Source organism: Erpetoichthys calabaricus, chromosome 5 (assembly GCF_900747795.2).
Source record: "Erpetoichthys calabaricus chromosome 5, fErpCal1.3, whole genome shotgun sequence".
Taxonomy (NCBI): domain Eukaryota; kingdom Metazoa; phylum Chordata; class Cladistia; order Polypteriformes; family Polypteridae; genus Erpetoichthys; species Erpetoichthys calabaricus.
In genome coordinates this window covers 237,527,660-237,547,571 of record NC_041398.2, presented here as the reverse complement: position 1 = coordinate 237,547,571, position 19,912 = coordinate 237,527,660, and the positions used below count along the sequence as shown (strand labels likewise).

At 40.1% G+C, this 19,912-nt stretch overlaps 1 protein-coding gene across 2 annotated transcripts in view; it reads right to left on the bottom strand.

Annotated features, from left to right (window-relative positions):
* Positions 1-12,326, bottom strand: part of plrg1 (pleiotropic regulator 1) — a 45,731-nt gene extending 33,405 nt beyond the window's left edge. The window contains exons 1-6 of one of the 2 annotated variants that reach the window (XM_051928168.1): positions 12,228-12,326; positions 11,521-11,627; positions 7,800-7,939; positions 6,411-6,464; positions 1,985-2,078; positions 1,496-1,586 (exon numbers count right to left, since the gene is read on the bottom strand). In XM_051928168.1, the coding sequence (XP_051784128.1) occupies positions 1,496-1,586; positions 1,985-2,078; positions 6,411-6,464; positions 7,800-7,939; positions 11,521-11,627; positions 12,228-12,236 (495 nt within the window). In that variant the 5' untranslated portion in view covers positions 12,237-12,326. Of the gene's footprint in view, positions 1-1,495; positions 1,587-1,984; positions 2,079-6,410; positions 6,465-7,799; positions 7,940-11,520; positions 11,628-11,955; positions 12,177-12,227 lie in introns of those variants that run through there. The other variant, XM_028791369.2, reaches the window with a different exon arrangement.
* Between the last annotated feature and the right edge of the window lie 7,586 nt (positions 12,327-19,912).

Below are 19,912 nucleotides of genomic sequence, written 5' to 3'. Positions count from 1 at the left end.
ATAAGACAGGAGTCCCTGTGGACTATGTATTTGCTGATGACACTGTGATCTGTAGCGAGAGTAGGGAGCAGGTTGAGGAGACCCTGGAGAGGTGGAGATATGCTCTAGAAAGGAGAGGAATGAAGGTCAATAGGAACAAGACAGAATACATGTGCGTAAATGAGAGGGAGGTCAGAGGAATGGTGAGGATGCAAGAAGTAGAGCTGGCGAAGGTGGATGAGTTTAAATACTTGGGATCTACAGTACAGAGTAATGGGGATTGTGGAAGAGAGGTGAAGAAGAGAGTGCAGGCAGGGTAGAATGGGTGGAGAAGAGTGTCAGGAGTGATTTGTAACAGACGGATATCAGCAAGAGTGAAAGGGAAGGTCTACAGGACGGTAGTGAGACCAGCTATGTTGTATGGGCTGAAGACGGTGGCACTGACCAGAAAGCAGGAGACAGAGCTGGAGGCAGCAGAGTTAAAGATGCTAAGATTTGCACTGGGTGTGACGAGGATGGACAGGATTAGAAATGAGGACATTAGAGGGTCAGCTCAGGTTGGACAGTTGGGAGACAAAGTCAGAGAGGCAAGAGTGTGTTGGTTTGGACATGTGCAGAGGAGAGATGCTGCGTATACTGGGAGAAGGATGCTAAGGACAGAGCTGCCAGGGAAGAGGAAAACAGGAAGGCCTAAGAGAAGGTTTATGAATGTGGTGAGAGAGGACATGCAGGTGTTGGGTGTAACAGAACAAGATGCAAAGGACAGAAAGATATGGAAGAAGATGATCCGCTGTGACGACCCCTAACGGAAGCAGCCGAAAGGAGAAGAAGAAGACATGGAGATATATAGTAATGCATTTGTTCATTTTAACAAAAATAGAACAGAAACCAAAGGAATATAATACTGGTAAATGAATAATTGACATAAGCTAACTTAACATAACTTTTCAAAAGATTGAACATATACACAATATTATGCAGGATCAGTGGGGGCAGCCGGGAGAGCTCTCAGATAATAATGCTACAAAGACCGTTGATGTCCAGCCTGACCCAGAAATGCCTCCTGGAGTCAATAGGATTAGGCACCAGAAGTACTCCCAGATCCAGAGTTAAAAAAAAGAGCCCTTCACTCACTCTCAGGGAATCAAAGTCAAGATAGAAGACAGATAACACTCCACTGTGAGAAGTGGAGGAGAACAGAAGGAGCAAAGGGAGTGACCGATTGTATTATCAGGCTATACTGTGTTGTGCGAGAGCCGCTACAACCCTGAAGGGAAGGAAGCCTGTAAAAGGCACCCGTTACTGTAAATAAATGCACTCGATTTGAACTTGAGACTCCATGTGCATAGTTGTGTTTAGGGTTTTGGGTGCTGGTACAAAAGACATTTAAAACTGTTTGACTTGAATCTGAGTGAAAATTAGAAGATGAGCTGACTTGCATATAATGATGCAATGATCAGATCCCTTTAAACCTCAAGAGAAAATATTCTGTTCAACGAGGGGAAAAAACACTTACCATAGACAGCCCAGGTGGCTGGGATCTTTCTGCATTGCCTGCATGCCTAAGGATGTCGGACACACTAGGTGCAACACGACTTGCTTCTTGCCTATAATATAAAAACAATTTAAATAAATAAATAAGAGAAGTATTTCAAATTTAAATATTGCATGTTTAAAACATTTAAGCCGAAAAAATTTGTTATTTGTTCAACAAGTGCTGTGAAATGTGTGGAAGCAAAAAGTGAGGAAAACTATTAAATACAGTTAATACATTTAGCATGTTAGTATAACTCAAGGAAATATCGAAGTTTTACCCAAATTAACAAGGACAGATTTTTTGTTCATTTTTGTACTTGACACGTTAATCCAAATTTACATTTTGATTGCCTACATTTTAGTTTGTGTGGAAAAAGGAATATATTCATTACCTTTTTCTCAGAATGTATAATGATTACTTCTGATAAAGAAGAAATCACCACTTCATAGTATAAGGCTTTGTCAATACCTGGATTGTGAAGGAGGAAGGGCAAGTGCCAAAGACTGAACTCCAATGTCACTTGGCATCTTCTGTATTTGTGTTTCAGCAGTTAGCGCTATACCTATAGATTAAGGCAGAAATCAGTTTTAGAAACTTAAAACAAATGTATAAAAGTGCAAAAAAAAAAAAACACACACACACACACACACGTACAATTATACAAGCAGAAATAGCTAAAGCAAAGCCTGGAGACAGAACCTTCAAAAATAGCCTTTATAGATTTTTCTCCCTAGTTTCCTGGATACAAAACAAACTACAGACTGATCAGAAAGGTTTCTATTTCAGCAATATGGAGGCCAGGATGTACTTTTGGATTGATTGGAAAGAATTTTGGTTGGGCTATGCCAAATGTCAATGTCAATAACATATATGGACAAGCCGACAATTGTAACGCTGTGTCAAAAAGCAAAAATGTTTAACAAACTTCTATGACCTACCAGTACTCCAGGTATCACTGATGTATATCACATCTCTTTTAAAGTAACTACATTAGAAACTCAGAGATGGCTTTCAACTGTAACTACACAAATACATTTCATTGTGTGCTTGAGGAAAAAAAAATGCAGTGACTATGATTTTTATAGCATTAAATTTAGTGCTTAATTTCAAATTAACTTAAGCAGTCCACCTGGTTTCTACAAAAACAATGTAATATAACTATTCAAAAACTAACTCCACAAAGAGGCATTTTCTTAGATATATGTAGGAAAGGAATAGGAAAAGGAAAGCACTTTATTCAATGAACTGCATAAGGGCAGAAAGCAGGCTGAAAAGTTTCAGTTGAAAACAAAAACACATAAATCACCAATCTCACTGCTATTTGTAGTTAATTGATGAATGTCCCAAACACATCCAGATGCACATAGCACAGACAAGACAATTACAATATACTCCTACACCTCAAAAACTTACATCGGATACAGTAAATCAGTCAGAGTTGTAAGCTATGCAAGTGCATTTAACAAATAGGTCAAAGTTATTTTGGTAACTGGCAAAGGTGATCATTTTTTCCCCCACTATCAACTGTCAAAGACCTGGTCGTAGGTTGAACATGGTGCCTTTGGAGGCTGTGAATTCTATATGTTCAATTATTAACTACATTAATTACATACATCCTTCAATTACCAGATTAGGAAGGTGCCCCTTGAAGCAAATGAAGGTATGCACTGATAATTAACATTACTCTTGTTTTGCCTGTACAAAATGTGTGTTTATACATCATAGTTTGTATGATAAGTCCCATATGACTGGTACATTTTAAAAAAAAAAAATCAAAAATTAGAGTTGACCGACCTTGCATAAAGCAAAACAAATAAAAAAAAGTGTCAAATTGCAGTTTAATAACCTAACACACACATCTGCCCATCTTCTGAACATAATGTCTGTAGGTTGGCGAAATATGAGAAGTAAAAAGGAGTATACAAATTTGCTAATGCCTTGAAAATAAAATAAAAAGACGTGCTTGTTTGTCTATAAATAGTCCTCCTCTGGTGATCAATATGAATGAGCACTTTTTTTAAAGTAACACATTTTAATTATCACCTACAGTACATATGAAAAAGAGCCTGTCACTTGGGAATTCATTGATAACTGCATGTGTTAATCTATAATCTCCACTGCCTAAATGAGCAGTTAGTAACCTGCGGCCTCATGTATAAACAGTGCGTACACACAAAAATGATGTGCAAGAACGTTTCCACGTTCAAATCGCAATTTATATAACTTAAACTTGGCGTAAAGCCACGCACATTTTCACAGTATCATACCCTGGCGTACGCAAGTTCAGGCTGGCGGCACCCAGCGTCAAAGCAGTGCTACTGTTCCTGTGTGGTTTATCTTTCTTTTTTAGATCCACATCCCTGACGCAGCTTTATAAATACACTGAAATTAACCACATATTGTTTATTAGTTTAATGCATCGGATTGTAATTAATCTGTAACAATATAATGGTCCACAGAATGGCCAAACTATTCCAAATACCATAACTGCTTTAGCGTTGTTACTCTCACTGCACCTTCTGGATCGGATCATCTTTTTCCATATTACTCTCACTGCACCACTTGGAGTATTTATATCACTGTATCTGAGTGTGAATCACAGCTGTACAGCAGCTGATTGGAAAGAAAATTATTGGTATACAGCAGCTTTGAAGCATTTGTCAAATGAGAGCAGTTCAGAGTCTTTCCTGTACGGACCGTTCACAAACAGTTTCATCCCAAGAACTCTAAATACACTCAATCAGTCCATCAAGTGCTCCTTATAGAACTGTTTGTACTTATAAGTACAATCACCTCACTGTAAACTTGCGATACAGTTATAATATTGCACAACCTGAGCCATTTTATAAAGCGCGTATTTATATATGATGACGATATCATTTTAGAGATGAAATGCAGCAAAATATGTTTATTACATTATACAGATAAAAACTTTAACTACACGGTGTCGCAGTGCTAGCGAGGAGCTGGCGCTCCATTCAGGGATTGTTCCTGCCTTGTGCTGTATTCTTGTTGGGCTGGCGCGACACTGGAAGGATAGATGGATAGAATAAACAAACATGTACTACGAAGATATTTCAATGTTCCTTAAAAGTTTTGAAGAATCGGCGTTCTAAGCTTACAGATGGCTTAACGTCTATTACAGAGCCGATTGTGTGGCGATTGGGTATTTGGAGAAAGAAAAGTAAGGACAGGAATTGGAGGTTACTACGTTTGAAAGAGACAGTACTGCTGCAATAAAGTATTTCATCAAAGGTCGTGTACAGCGCAGCAAGCATCTTGTGTGAGACAGGAACAATCATTGCGCCACCGTGTTCCCATGTTTAATAACATGCTTTAACTCCTATCATCATGAAAATGATATCACGTATACATCTCAGTATTTTAATTATTCAGAGAGCTGTAATATTACAAATGTAATGGATTCTGTGTCCTGTTGGAGGAAATGAAAGCCCGGAACCACGTAGTGATTCACGCACGTAGAGCACATAGAAGATCAAATACAAAACAAAGCATTTAACGTGCTACTTTAGTTACGATGGGATTTGAGAAACTAGTAAATTAAACGATTTTAAGATGAAGTTTATGATGTTCTACTTTAATGACAAAATAAACTACGTGATTAAAGTGGAAATTTCAACATTAAAGTTGACATTTCATGCTTTTTTCACACTGTGTGCCTTTTTTTTTTCCTCTGTACCCTAATACGCTTTCAAATGACACTCAGACAGTGGGCTACGACTCGCCTTTTCACGGTGACTTTGATATCTGACCACTTCTTTTTTTATTTCAGGCACTGTGCAACTTTGTGAACTTGAGCTTTCGAGTTTCTCCAACGCGCTATGTCACTCGATCAACTTCCTTTTGTTGTTTGTATCACTGTTTAAAACAACAAATAGTAAGTTTTTCCTTGCCTCCACTTGGTATTCGCTGAAATTCTATTTTCCCTCCTACTTTTGCCATTGTCTTTTCATTGAAGGTTGGGCTTAAGGGCTATTTATATTGATTTGCATATTCAAAGAGGCGTAATTCTGGGAGGAGTTGGGGCGGGACAGCAGGCGCATGAACATGCGTTACTTTTCATGCTAACCGGGATTTATGGAGCGGAAGAACGTGGAAGTTGGTGTTTGCACAGATTTATGCATCTGTATTTTTTTGTGCTTACGTCATGTTATAGTGCAAATTCTACGCACGGTGTTATGCATGAGGCCCCTGGAATTTTGACAACCTTAACATAAGGTCATTAAAAGAATATGAAAGTTTTTTTTGTCCTTCTCTGCAATCAGACATTTCATATGGCAGATTTAAAAAGAAAAAGAAAAAAAAAAAACACATGATGCATCTTTGGTGCAATTTCCTTTACTGGTTGTTAAATGCAGGAGGAAAGTGTAAATGTGTAAAGTTTTCAACTTTGGCTAAAAGTCCTATTAATGCTGAAGTGAGAGCCTTCTGATGAAAAAGAAAACTGTGTCTCTAGTAACAGATTTTGATATGTCAGGAATCAATATCAGGTAGACAAAAATGCACACAAGCTGCCATCAACACAGATAAAGATTCACCAATACTCAAATAATATTCATTATAATAAAATGTAAAGATAGCAACAGATCCTATTTTTTTTCTTCCGTCATTATGATTTCCTGGTACAGTAGGTGTGCTATTCTATAATTTGATTTTTTTTACTTTAATTATATTATATTGAACATATTTATCACATTCTGCTTACTTCTGTAACTCTTCAAAAGACATAAAATAATACACTTACAATGAGCTGAATAATCTAAATGAGAAAACATGGGACACTTCTATTTAATGAATGTAAATATTTTTCAGCCTACATTCAAGCTCTACTGTTAAGAAATAATGATAGATTCTTAAAATGCAAAAGGTATACCTGGTCCAGATGGATAGGGGTGGGTCCCAGTTATAACATAATCAGAGTTTTGACCTAGCAGAAAGAAATAAGCAACAGAATGCATTAAAATTTGTATGAATGATTGAACTTAACTGCTAACTTATTACACGAGTATTAAAAATACCACAACGGCACAAACTGTTCCTCTAAATTTAAGCAAACAGAGATTATGACACAACATGATTAAGTGTTAAAAATTATGAAAGGAATTAAGACAATGGATCCCAGCTATTACTTTAAAATAAATTCTGCAACCAGAACACAGGGACACTGTTTGGAAATTTGCTCAAGGCAGACTTTACCTCAAACGTACTGAGAGTTATTCTTCAAGCAAAGAACCACAGGCAGGTGGAGATAAAAAAAAACCAAATTACTAAGCAATGTTGTGGACAGTAGGACTTTAGGGGCCTGCAAATCTCAACTTGGTATTATTTTGGACAATCTAACAAACAGATGGTAACTAACACCGACCGCGGTGAGTGATGTCTCGGTGAGGGAGACTTTTTATTCACAGCTTCGCTCGGTGGTTGATGGATGCCCACGGGGTGACACACCTCTGGTCAAGTGTGACTTCAATGCAGCCACTGGCACTGACAGGGCTGGCTATGAGGATTGTCTCAGTCCCCATGGGTCTGGTGACTTTGGTGAAAGTGGCCCCATGTTCCTTGACTTTGCAAAAGGTCAGGGGCTGCGAATCGCTGGATCCTGGTTTCAGCACACTGAACCGCATCATTACAGGTTCCATCCATAAACAGGGCCAATTTAGAATGGCTAAATAGCCTAACTTTAATATCTTTGGGTTTGTCCGAGTACAGCCAAAGTACCTGGAGTAAAGCTATTAAAACTGGGGAGAACATGCAGACTCCACATGGACGATGACAAGGTGCAGGGTTCAATCCAGCACACTTGATCCACTGAATCCTTTCCTCTCTTTACATGAAAAATTAATAATGTTTATAACTTGTGGGGGAAAAAAAAAAAAAAAAAAAATCAAACACTGCAGCCCTGATCTAACAGCTGAACATGCACATAAGCTATTTGGGTCTGACTGGTTTCGTATTACTCTTTCAAGGTATGTTTAAATCACCATTGTAAGCATTAGCATTGATCTCCATTAATTCTCTTCTTCAATACGAGGGACGTTCAAAAAGTTTCCGCACTTTTATATTTTTGTTGGAAACGGTGAAGGCAGGAGGAGTTAGTAATTGGTTGTGTCTGAGAGTGTCATGTGACTGGGAAAACTACATTGCAAAGGAAGGCGATGTAGAAAAGTGTTGTCAGTTGTTTCTGAAATTCCTAATAAACGGAGTTAAAAAAAAGTGAGAAAACTTTTTGAATGTTCCTCGTATTTAATAAGTAAATACATACCAGGGTTTGTTGAGAAACCGTCATGTCCGTATGGATCGGTCGCATTATGCAAAGCTTTATCTTTTCCCTCTTTAATAACAGGCATATGAAGGACTGCAAAATAATCAGCTCGGAGCTTTGCATCCATTTTGAGCTTGTGGCTGCAATAGAAAATATTCAGCAAATGTTTATTAAAGTAAAAAGTCACAACAGGCTCAATGACACCACACATATTACTAAAATTAGCCCCGAATATTATGTCAAAAAATAAAATGAACATAACAAAAACATGAAAAAAATAAAAAAAAAATAAAATTTAAAAAATGTTAAAATCAAAGTGGCATTTGTTTTCAGGTTTAAAGTCAAACAGTCTTTCCACACATAGTTCTTAAATTGTAACACTGCTCAGCTGGAGTGAAATAAACTAGAAAAAGCAGACACCATTGCTTACATCTCATACATAAAAAAAAACAAACACACATTTAATCAATATGGAAAAAGACAGTCTCCTTCCACATTATTTTACACTGGGATTTTCGATCAACCTTATCAATCCCGTGCGGAAATTCAGATGCATACAACAACAGAATTTTCAAAAAAAATAAAATACAAAGATTCAGGCTCACAGGACAAATAATACAGCTACTCAATTGATAAATAAATGTATATTGTGCAGATAGTTCAAAATGAACTTAACGAGTACGTCAGGCAGAAGCTTTGAATTGCCTGATAGCAGTGGGCAGTAAAGACCCCCAGAGGCGCTTCATAGCACACTTCGGTGGAATGAGCCCGTGACTAAAAAGTGCTCCAAGTCAGCACATCCTGGAGGAGATTTTGCTTTAAAGATGGCATCTAATTTTGCCACCAACTTCTTTTCCAAAATAGCTTCCAGTGTGTTCAGGGTTCACCTTGTGATGGAGCTGGCTTTCTTAAGAGGTCTGTTCAGGCATTGTGCATCTTTTCAGCTCAAGCTGCTTCACTAAGAGACTGCAGCACAGCACAGCACAGCACATCACACCACACCACACTGGCTACTATGGACTGACAGAACATTTACAGCAGCTCGCTGCACACATCAAAAGACCCGAGTCTCCTCGGGACATTCAGTACAGCGCCACTGTGTTGTTACATCAGTCCAGTATGCTGTTCCTGTGGGACCCCCAGGTACTTGTAGCTCTGCACCACTTCTACACCCTCCCCCTGAAAGGTGACCTGCGTTTTCTTGTGTAAACCAGAAAGGTTTACTTATATGCATGGTTAATTACAATTCTTTGGAAGAGCAACGGTTTCATCCCAAACCTCATCAGCACCCACCATTTTCATTTTACCCCATCCATTAATTAATTTGTTTCTAGTACTAGGGTGTTGTACCATGTTAGGCTTTATAAATGAAGTGTGACGTCAAGCAAAATGATATCTTTTATTGGCTAACTAAAAAGATTACAATATGCAAGCTTTCGAGGCAACTCAGGCCTCTTCTTCATTACATCTTACCTGAAGAAGGGGCCTTAGTTCCCTTGAAAGCTTGCATATTGTAATATTTTTAGTTAGCCAATAAAAGGGGTCATTTTGCTTGACTTCTCACTCAATTTGTTTCTTTAATATTTCATTGATCTTAAAATATACACATTACAATTCACCAACATGGCTGCAGTTACAGTCATATGAAAAAGTTTGGGAACCCCTCTTAATTCTTTGGATTTTTGTTTATCATTGGTTGAACTTCCTTTTAATATATGACATGCCTTATGGACACAGTAGTATTTCAGCAGTGACATTAAGTTTATTGGATTAACAGAAAATATGCAACATGCATCATAACAAAATTAGACAGGTGCATAAATGTGGGCACCCCAACAGAGATATGACATCAATACTTAGTTGAGCCTCCTTTTGCAAATCTAACAGCCTCTAGACGCTGTCCTCCTATAGCCTTTGAGGAGTGTCCGATTCTGGATGGAGGTATTTTTGACCATTCATCCATACAAAATCTCTCCAGTTCAGTTCAGTTCAATTTGATGGCTGCCGAGCATGGACAGCCTGCTTCAAATCATCCCATAGACTTTCGATGATATTCAAGTCAGGGGACTGTGACGGCCATTCCAGAACATTGTACTTCTCCCTCTGCATGAATGACTTTGTAGATTTCAAACTGTGTTTTGGGTCATTGTCTTGTTGGAAAATCCAACCCCTGCGTAACTTCAACTTTGTGACTGATGCTTGAACATTATCCTGAAGAATTTGTTGATATTGGGTTGAATTCATCCGACCCTCGACTTTAACAAGGGCCCCAGTCCCTGAACTAGCCACACAGCATGATGGAACCTCCACCAGATTTGACAGTAGGTAGCAGGTGTTTTTATTGGAATGAGGGGTTCTTCTTCCGCCATGTAAAGTGCTTTTTGTTATGACCAAATAACTCAATTTTTATCTCATCAGTCCAAAGCACTTTGTTTCAAAATGAATCTGGCTTGTCTAAATGAGCATTTGCATACAAAAAGCGACTGTTTGTGGTGTGAGTGCAGAAAGGGCTTCTTTCTCATCAACCTGCCATACAGATGTGCTTTATGCAAATTGTTCTGAATTGTAGAACGATGTACAGATACATCATCTGCAGCAAGATGTTCTTGCAGGTCTTTGGAGGTGATCTGTGGGTTATCTGTAACCATTCTCACAATCCTGTGCATATGCTACTTCTGTATTTTTCATGGCCTGCCAGGTTTAACAGTAACTGTGCCTGTGACCTAACATTTCCTGATTCCATTCCTTACAGTTGAAACTGACAGTTTAAACCTCTGAGATAGCTTTTTGTAGCCTTCCCCTAAACCAGGAGACTCAACAATCTTTGTTTTCAGATCTTTTGAGAGTTGCTTTAAGGATCCCATGCTGTCACTCTTCAGAGGAGAGTCAAAGGGAAGCACAACCTGCAATTGACCACCTTAAAATACCTTTATATCTCATGACTGGACACACCTGTCTATGAAGTTCAAGGCTTAATGAGCTCATCCAAGCAATTTGGTGTTACAAGTAATCAGCAATGAGCAGTGACAGGCATTCAAATCAGCAAAATGACAAGGGGACCCACATTTATGCACAGCCAGTTTTTCACATTTAATTTAATTTCATACAACTAAATACTGCTTCACTAAAAATATTTGTTTGGAAAACACCCCAGTACTCAGATGTTCCTAGGAAATGAAAGACATACCACTGTTATCTTTTTTGTTGCAAGTAAATTATTATGCAGGCTGAGAGGGGTTCCCAAACTTTTTCATATGACTGAATGTATTATGTACTTCATCTAACTCGGGGGCTGAAGTCTTCCTTTCCCAATTAACAAACTTGAAAAAGAACATAATTAAATAGTAATGTAGTAAAAGAGAAAGCGTTTAAACGCGCTACAGCAGATGAGCTTGTTCAGCGATTACAAATGCTAACGGAGGGAAACAAATAAGAAAAGACATGTACAACTTCTGAATTGCCGCGTGTTATGTAGATTTTATAATTTTTCTAATGTTAAGTAGTATTGGGAGATTTTTTTTACCAAGTTAAAAAATCTGAAAAAGACACCCATGATCATGTAAGTGTTTGAGTCGCCTGCGTTAGTCATTTTGGTGAAAACTAATGCTCAATGCAGTCAACCAAAATTAGTAGATTTCAAAGGAATGCTGCCTATTAAATTACTTTTAAGCAGCTCCTGAACAACCAAAAAAAAATGAATAAAAAATAACAATGATATTACCTCTTGTCGTCCATGGCTATAGATTTGGCATGGTCCGCCACAAACATGTCATGAGTCCTCTTCAGGGACCTGAACACCAGGGTGTGCACAGAATGCTTCTGTACCTCCTATGGAATTGTGTAAAGGCAGCAAACAAACAATAGTGCAATTAAATACAAAGTAATAATTAAAAAGTACTGTTACGATTATTAACTATGGTATTATGGGCCATTCAACATTATACACGTTTAAAAACACAATTTTCTGCGTGTTACAATATTTGCAACATCTTCTGCAACTACAGATTTAAATCACGAGTACTGCATATATACAGTTATTCCTTTACTTTACAACCGTGCACGAAAAATATTTTATATCCGAAGCACGTGATCGAGAACTGGCATCTTGAACACAGAAAATCAATTAATATTAATGAGAATAAAAACTACACATTACCTCAACCATTGCAAACCCAAAACCATTCAACAATCAAAAAGTAAATATCGCAATGTGTGGAGCACCGCGACTTTAACTTCCACTTCCGTCGCTTTGTGTTGGACGTAGAAATGCGCATGCGCATTAAAGAAACATGGGTTAGTACTTCATTTCCCATGATCCACTGGGGAGGGTTGCTACAGCGCTACTTTGTAGCTTTTTCAACTCGATCAAAGTCTGTTTAGCTTGGGCGAGTGTGATATGCAAAGTACTGAAACATAGCTACACATTACCTCAACCATTACAAACCCAAAACCATACAACAATCAAAAACTAAATATCGGAATGTGTGGAGCGCCGCGACTTTAACTTCGACTTCCGTCGCTTTGTGTTGTACGTAAAATGCGCTTGCGCATTAAAGAAGCATGAGTTAGTACTTCATTTCCCATGATCCAATGGAGAGGGTTGGGACAGCGCTACTTTGTAGTTTTCTCAATTCGGCCCGTTTAGTGTGAGTGAGTATGATATGTAAAGTACTGAAACCTAGTCCACTGTTAATTCCACAGCGATCTTAATTTTAGATGGTTAGGCACCTCGTAACTATGCAATGAATTAACTGCTAGTCTTTTTGTACTCCGATTTCCTTCTAACAAGGCGTGCGAGCGTTTTACGACGGGCTGTTCCTGCTTTAATTGTTATACTATTGCTATAGGCTACGGCGATTGGATTAATCACTTGAAGGACTGACAAATGGTGGGACTACGATTATTAGGTGGCGTTCTGTGATAATGATCAGGGTACAAATCATGTTATGGAAAGAAATCGCTCTTCTTTATTTATGTGTAGTGTGACGTATTCGTTAAGGCTTTGGACTTCAAACCCTGAGGTTGTTGGCTTAAGTCCCAGTACTGGCACTGTGAGACCATGAGCAAGTCACTTCACCTGCCTGTGCTCTAACTGCCAAACAAAAGAAATGTAACCAAATCCTTGGATAACGGGGTCAGCCAATGAGATCAGATGCCTCTATCTTGCCCAACAAAAGCATGAGAGGCGCATCCAAAATAAGTTTATTTTCCAAGTGTTGCAGGAAAGTAACTAAGGGGTCCCTGAGCATCCATCAGTCATCTTTGAGGCCTTTTGCACATTTTACAAGCTTTCTGTCAAGTGGTTAAAAAAAGGAAAGTAGTGTTTCCGGTAAATTCCAATTAATCTGAAGAAGAGCCCTGAGTTGCCTCGAAAGCTTGCATACTGTAGTCTTTTTAGTTAGCCAATAAAAGTTGCCATTTTGCTTGACTTCTCTCTACATTCATAATGGCTAACACGGTACAACACCCTAGTACTACAATAAATTCCAGAAACGGGAAGGGGTGTTTAGTACTAATAGGTATCTTCCCAAAATGCAGCGAAAATGCATGGGGCACTGAGAGTCTCCACAAAGGCAGCCAGAGGCAAGGCCATCTTACCAGCATCATAGAATGCCACCCCCCTAGGGCAAAGCAGTGCACTGGGGCCCCTGTTTCTATAGTGAAACAGAAACATACTTAAGCATCAGGAACATCATTGGCCCCTAGGCTCCTGAGGCCCCCAGCCTGTGCCCATACATTAAGATGGCTCTGGTCAGAGGCCTAAGCCTTCTGTTTTCTTTTCCAGCCTTTTAAACAGATTTTCTAATGCCATTGTTCAGTTCAGTTTTGGAAATGGAGATAACTCAGCAGTCTAGATTGAAATGTAACATAACATTTTAAAACCCACCTAATCCAGTTCAGAGTCGAAGGGTGCCTGTGCCAATCTCGGCAACACTGGCTGTAAAGCATGAACTGATACAGCCGAATGTGCCAGCTAATCATTATGTCAACCAGTGGCGTAGCTCGAGTTCGTGCCGCTCGGGCCAGGCCGGTGCTTCAATTTAAAGCACTCCAACATATCTGAATATGTTAACCTATTTAAATAGAAAATTAAAATTTCGTATAGAGTAAAATTTCGATACATTTTGCATAGATTTATTCATATATAGGGAAACAACAATAATTTTTCACATATAATTATTCATAAGCATCAACTAGACAAGAATATAGTAGAGATGCACTTATTAGACGTGTTCTAATTATTAGTTTAATATAATTACGCTGCAAAAACCAGAACTGGTGTAGTGTACAAGTGATAGGTGGGGATGTTTTCTGCGCAGAGCAACAATGCCTTTAGATTGATGATGAAACAAATTTATAAATTGTAAATTAGTAGTAGTAGTTTATTTACTGTATATAGCGCCCTTCACAGACAAAAGGTCACAGAGCGATGAACAGCAAATACAGTACAAATATAACAGTTAAAACAAAACCAATAAAAACAATAAATAAACAAACTGGAACTATTCAGCATGGATTAAAAGCTTGTTTAAAAAGAAATGTTTTTAGTTGTTTTTTTAAAAGAATCAACAGACTCAACTCCACACAGACCACAAGGCAGGTTTAGTTGTTTATCTTACTAGAAATTATTATCTGTGTGATGTTTATGTTTATTTTTGTTATTGCCTCATAAATTGCAGCCGCTATGTCTGATGCCGTCACAGAAGAACAGTCTGAAAATTATTTTTAAAGCATTTGTGGATAAAAATCAGAGAATTTTACTTTTTTCATTCACGAGTGATATTTTTCCGAACCCTGCTGCTTACACACGAATTGTACTGAGCCTTTAGGCCAATAATGCCACCCCCAAAAATGTGCCACCTAGGGCGGACTGCCCTCTCCACCTGCCCCTAGCTATGCACTGCTGTCAGCTCATGTACAAACACACCCTGAGTGTCACTTGGCCAATTAAAAGTCAATTTTTACCTTAACAGAATGTCTTTGTTATGTTGGGGGAAAATCTACAACACATGGAGAACATGTTAAGGCCACACAGACCTTGCCTAAGCTCAGACTGAAACTCAGGACTCTGAAGCAGTTATAAAAGTGCATTTAAAAACCTAATACTGTATATACTGTATATACTGTGACTACCAGGGCGCACCTGCTCCCCAACCACCCGACACAACAGACACAGGCACAAGTCCAGCAGCACACAAGGCTTTTATTCAGGGAGAAACACTCCCCCAGTTTCACACCAGCACCAAGCACAGTACAGAAGCACAATACAGCACTTTTCTTCTTCATTTTCCTTCTGTCTTCACCTCCACTCCTCCTCAGGCAAGCGTCATCCTCTTCCTCCCAACTGTGGCTCCCAGAGTAGCAGCAGGCAGCTCCTTTTATGTGATTCCTTGAAAGTACTTCTGTTGTCCTGAAGGCTTGACCCGGGAGCACTTCTGGGTAAAGCTGGAGCCCCACAAAGTAGGGCCCCCCCCCCCCACCAGTCCTCATAATACCTCCTGGTGACACCCACAGAACCCAACAGGGCTGAGCCAACAAACTCCAAGTCCTATGATGCCCTGTGGGAATCCATGGTACCTGAGCCAATAAACTCCAAGTCCCATGATGCCCTGTGGGAATCTGTGGTACCTGAGCCAGCAAACTCCAAGTCCCATGATGCCCTGTGGGAATCTGTGGTACCTGAGCCAGCAAACTCCAAGTCCCATGATGCCCTGTGGGAATCCGTGGTACTACTGCAAACCAGGGTGTCTGCCATCTAGTGTTCTGGGGGCGATAATGCCCTGTTCATGCCGTCTCCCCCTGTGCTTGCAGATTGAGGGCATCCTGGCCATCTCTCACAATACATATATCTATCTTACTAAACCACAGTTAATTTATGCATGGTGGACGCACGGCGGACGCACCGAGGCGCATGCATACTGCCACCGAGGCGCATGCGTACTGCGTCGTAGCGCCCGCCCCAGAGTCAAACGCAGCGGCTTCCCAAAACGCGGCGGCTTCCCAGAGTCAGTAGATGGTGCCCAAACAACACAACATGTAGAGATCAAACACAGCGGCTTCCCAAAACGCAGCGGATTCCCAGAGTCAGTGGGTGGCGCCCAAACAACACCACCTGTAAACTAGACTTAATGAACAAAGGCGCCCACACAAAGAAACCGCTTTAGTTCAAATAGGGTTATTCAATTAAATGGAAACTTTACCATGCCTATGACCTGTGGACTAAACCTGAGGTAAAGCGTGCACGCCAGGTTGTACAGAATCACGTCTCCACAAAACGAAACCACTTTAGTACAGATATGCTTATTGAATTAAATGACATTTCCCCAGACGCACCCACCCTCCATGATATGTCATCCATCCAAATATCGGACGGAACAGAAACTGATTGCCATTCTTGGATTTCTGATTCGCTAGCGAATCGCGGGCTTACTTGTGTATACAACTTACTTGTTCTGGTTTTCTGTGGTGCCGCTCTGCGCCCCCACCACCTGATCAAAGCACCATGCAGTCCTTAAACTGATGGATTGAAGGCCAGAAGTCCACATGACCCTCATCATCTAATTCTTATACGTGAAGCCTGAACACTGTGAGGACTGATTGAGATCATTGATGTTAGGTACAATGCCCAGTGGGGGGCTGGGTGGTCTCGTGGCCTTGGAACCCCTGCAGATTTTGTTGTTTATTTGTTTTTTTTTCTCCAGCCCTTTGGAGTTTTTTTTGTTTGTTTGTTCTGTCTTCCTTGCCATCAGACCTTACTTAATTCTTTGTTACTTAGCATTACCTAATCTTATTTTTATATTTTTCTTTTTGCTTTCTTCAACTTGTAAAACGTGCTATAGAAATAAATGTTGTTGTTGTTGATTCAATGCTTCATTTTAAAGTTCACTTGGGCCGTTTTCCACAACCATTTTGTTTTTAGTTCAGCTGCACTAAATTTGCAGGGTGTGTCCAGGGAGGGGTGTGGCTTCAGAGGTCGTGATCCTATCAGTCATTACTCATCAGGATTAAAAGGTCATTCTGGGTTCAATTCCTTATCTGACTACTCAGATTCTAAAACATTTCTTGTGCTTTAATTTGGTGATTTAGTGTTTGATGACTTACTGATTTTGAACTCTGCAACCCTTTTTGTCCTTGTTCTTGTCACGTGGTATTTATGAAAAGGTTTGTGAAAATATCTATATATATATATATATATATATATATATATATATATATTGTGTCATGTGGCTGGGGGTGGTACTCAGCTGGGACGCCTAAGAGGACCGGAGGAGGGCTTACGCCTCCTCCAGACCACAAGGGGCGACCGCCCTGGTGGCTTTGGGGACCACGGGCACAGAGCTTTGAAGCTCAGTCCTGTAGGGGCCCGTGGACACCGCCAGGGGGTGCCCCGATGTTTACAGAGCCCTGGATCTCAGCACTTCTGCCACACCCAGAAGTGCTGGGGGGGGAAGAGGATCAGGGACACCCGGAGTACTTCCGGGTGCATAGCCGGTACTTCCGCCACACTGGGGAGTGCCGGTGGAAGCTTATCAGAAGACACCTGGAGCACATCCGGGTGATCATAAAAGGGGTCGCCTCCCTCCATTCGATGGCTGGAGTCGGGTGGAAGAGGACAGAGCTCAGAGGAGAGGAGTAGAGGCGGACCAGAAGAGAAAGGCATTGTGAAAGGGCCTGGATTTTGGGGTGATTGGTGCTGCGGCACTGGGTTTGTGCGTGTTGACCATTGTAAATATCTGTAAATAAACGTGTGTTGGGTGACAAAACGATGTCTGCTTGTCTGTGTCCAGCCTGTATCCCACTATATATATATTGTTTCTCTACATCTTTTCTTCCAGTCGTTCTCATTTTCTCTTGCACTCTGGACAGAATAATTCTACCGCCATCTAGTGGATGAAATAACATCAGCGCTGTAACAAATTAGATAGATAGATAGATAGATAGATAGATAGATAGATAGATAGATAGATAGATAGATAGATAGATAGATACTTTATTAATCCCAAGGGGAAATTCACACAATAAAAAAGAGAAAAATAAAAGTAGAAAAATAAAGTTGTACACAGAGCTGCTGAAAAGGCTGCCACTCTCGGCGGCGCCTGAGTCCTAATAGACTAGGTAGATAGATTAGGACTATTGCTATGTGTTCTGACACTTTATGGTAACTGTATGGTAACTCATAAATATTTATGAGTGGGTGGAGCCTTCAACCAAAAATACAATGGCGAGTGAAAAGCCATAAAGACAGTTTTAGAACAAGTGATAGTGATGAGTTTTATGGAGCGATAGTCATGACAACATGAATTAAATGTCATCAAATGTTTACCTGGACACCTGTTCGCTAGATTCTGACCAGTGATGGCTGATTTGATTTGATATGCTATATTAATCCCTGAAATTATCTATTCTTATGACCTTTAGCGGTCAGAGCACAGGATCCGCCATTGCACAGTGCCCCATTCATATTCGCTGTCAGCTTCATACTATTGCTGACAATCCTGCACCTTCTCGATGCCTGTTTACAAATAACTAGAGGACTAAAGATGAAGACTTTCACAAGGCACCTACCTCTTCGTGTGTCTTTGTAGGTTTCCTTCTGGGTCCTGTGATTTTTTCCCTCAGTGTAGCTCCTGGTATCAAGCACGGGTCAAACGCATGCTGAAAGAAATGTCTCAGTCCAGAAGTTCATTTTAAAAGATTTAGTGAAAATTGAAAGCCAACAGTCCACACAAGAATAAAGAAAAAAGTTTTTTACACACATAGAATAAAGGGCAAAAAAATTTGGAAAAATGTGTTTTCTCTAAACTTAACTTTTCTTGTCAAACTTCAGTTGTTTCAATACTTAAAGATGCTTTATGTCGCTGTCAGTACGCTCCAAACATACGGCACTGCACGTTCAATAGAGTTCGTTATGTTACATACTATTGGGCGCGTTAAGGCCCGGTTTAAAACCATGTGCCCTCCATGCATTACTCTCAGGAAGGCAGGTCACTAACTGAGACTAATCTGTGGTCATAAATAAGGTTAGGTAGCTGACGCTGATACAGCACATTGCCGCTCCCACCACATGACAAACCAACTCAGGATCCCAGATTAGGACCCATGCAACAATGGGCGACACCTCAGCACCACACTAGTTCAGATGGAATGGAACGGCGTGAGGTTTTTCATAGTGGCAGGAGTGCCAATTCTGCCACCAACCCCCAAGTGTTTCCTACAGATTGGAGGGCCTACATGCGGGGCTGGATGCAAGTTAACGTCATAACCAGGATTGAAGGTTAAGGGTCTTCCAATGGAGTGGAATCACTTCTGGAGTTTGAACCAGCAACCTTCCAATTGCCAGTGCAGATCCCAAACCTCAGAGCCACCACTCCGCCCATATAGTCTATAGTCAGAGAGCAAAGAAATCGTTAGAAAATTCCAATTCAATTCAGCTTGTGGGGGTTATAAGAACCTCCCATAGACTATATACTAATATATAGGCAAACATTTAATATAACTTAAATAGCTAGCAAATCGCTCTAACACTCAGTTTAATGTGTTTTGTTGTTAAAACCGTGTTACAAATGAACACGAAAAGCATGAAAGCAGAGACAGTGCATGAGCACCACGCCTTCATTGAAGCAAGAAATGCAATCTTTGTCCTTTAAGAATGATTTGTGAGTGGGCTATACACACCAGTTTCACCAAATGTGTGATAAGGTGGGACACAAAGTGCACTTTTGAAGCTACAAGGAATGATTTAAAAATAATCAAGAATCGGTACTGGGAACAAAGAGCAGAGATTAGAGTGAGACAAATGTCTTTGTTTGGATTAATAGGGGAGTCAGAGAAGTCTATGCTAACTGATCTGAACTGTTCACCTTTATAATAAAACTTAGTCATGTCACGTGTCGAAGACAGGGGGCATCACTGAACCCCAAACCCCAGAAGGTTCAAATACAATGGTTTTAATTTCTCCCAGATATCTTTAAAGGACCTTCAGGAATGTTTCCCACAGCACAATATACATAGGGGTGGTAAATTTTTCCTCTATCTCTTCTTCCCCTCTGCTCCTCTCCCTCCACGCAAGAGTTATCCTATGCCTTCCGACTCAGACTCCGTGAGGTGAGGCA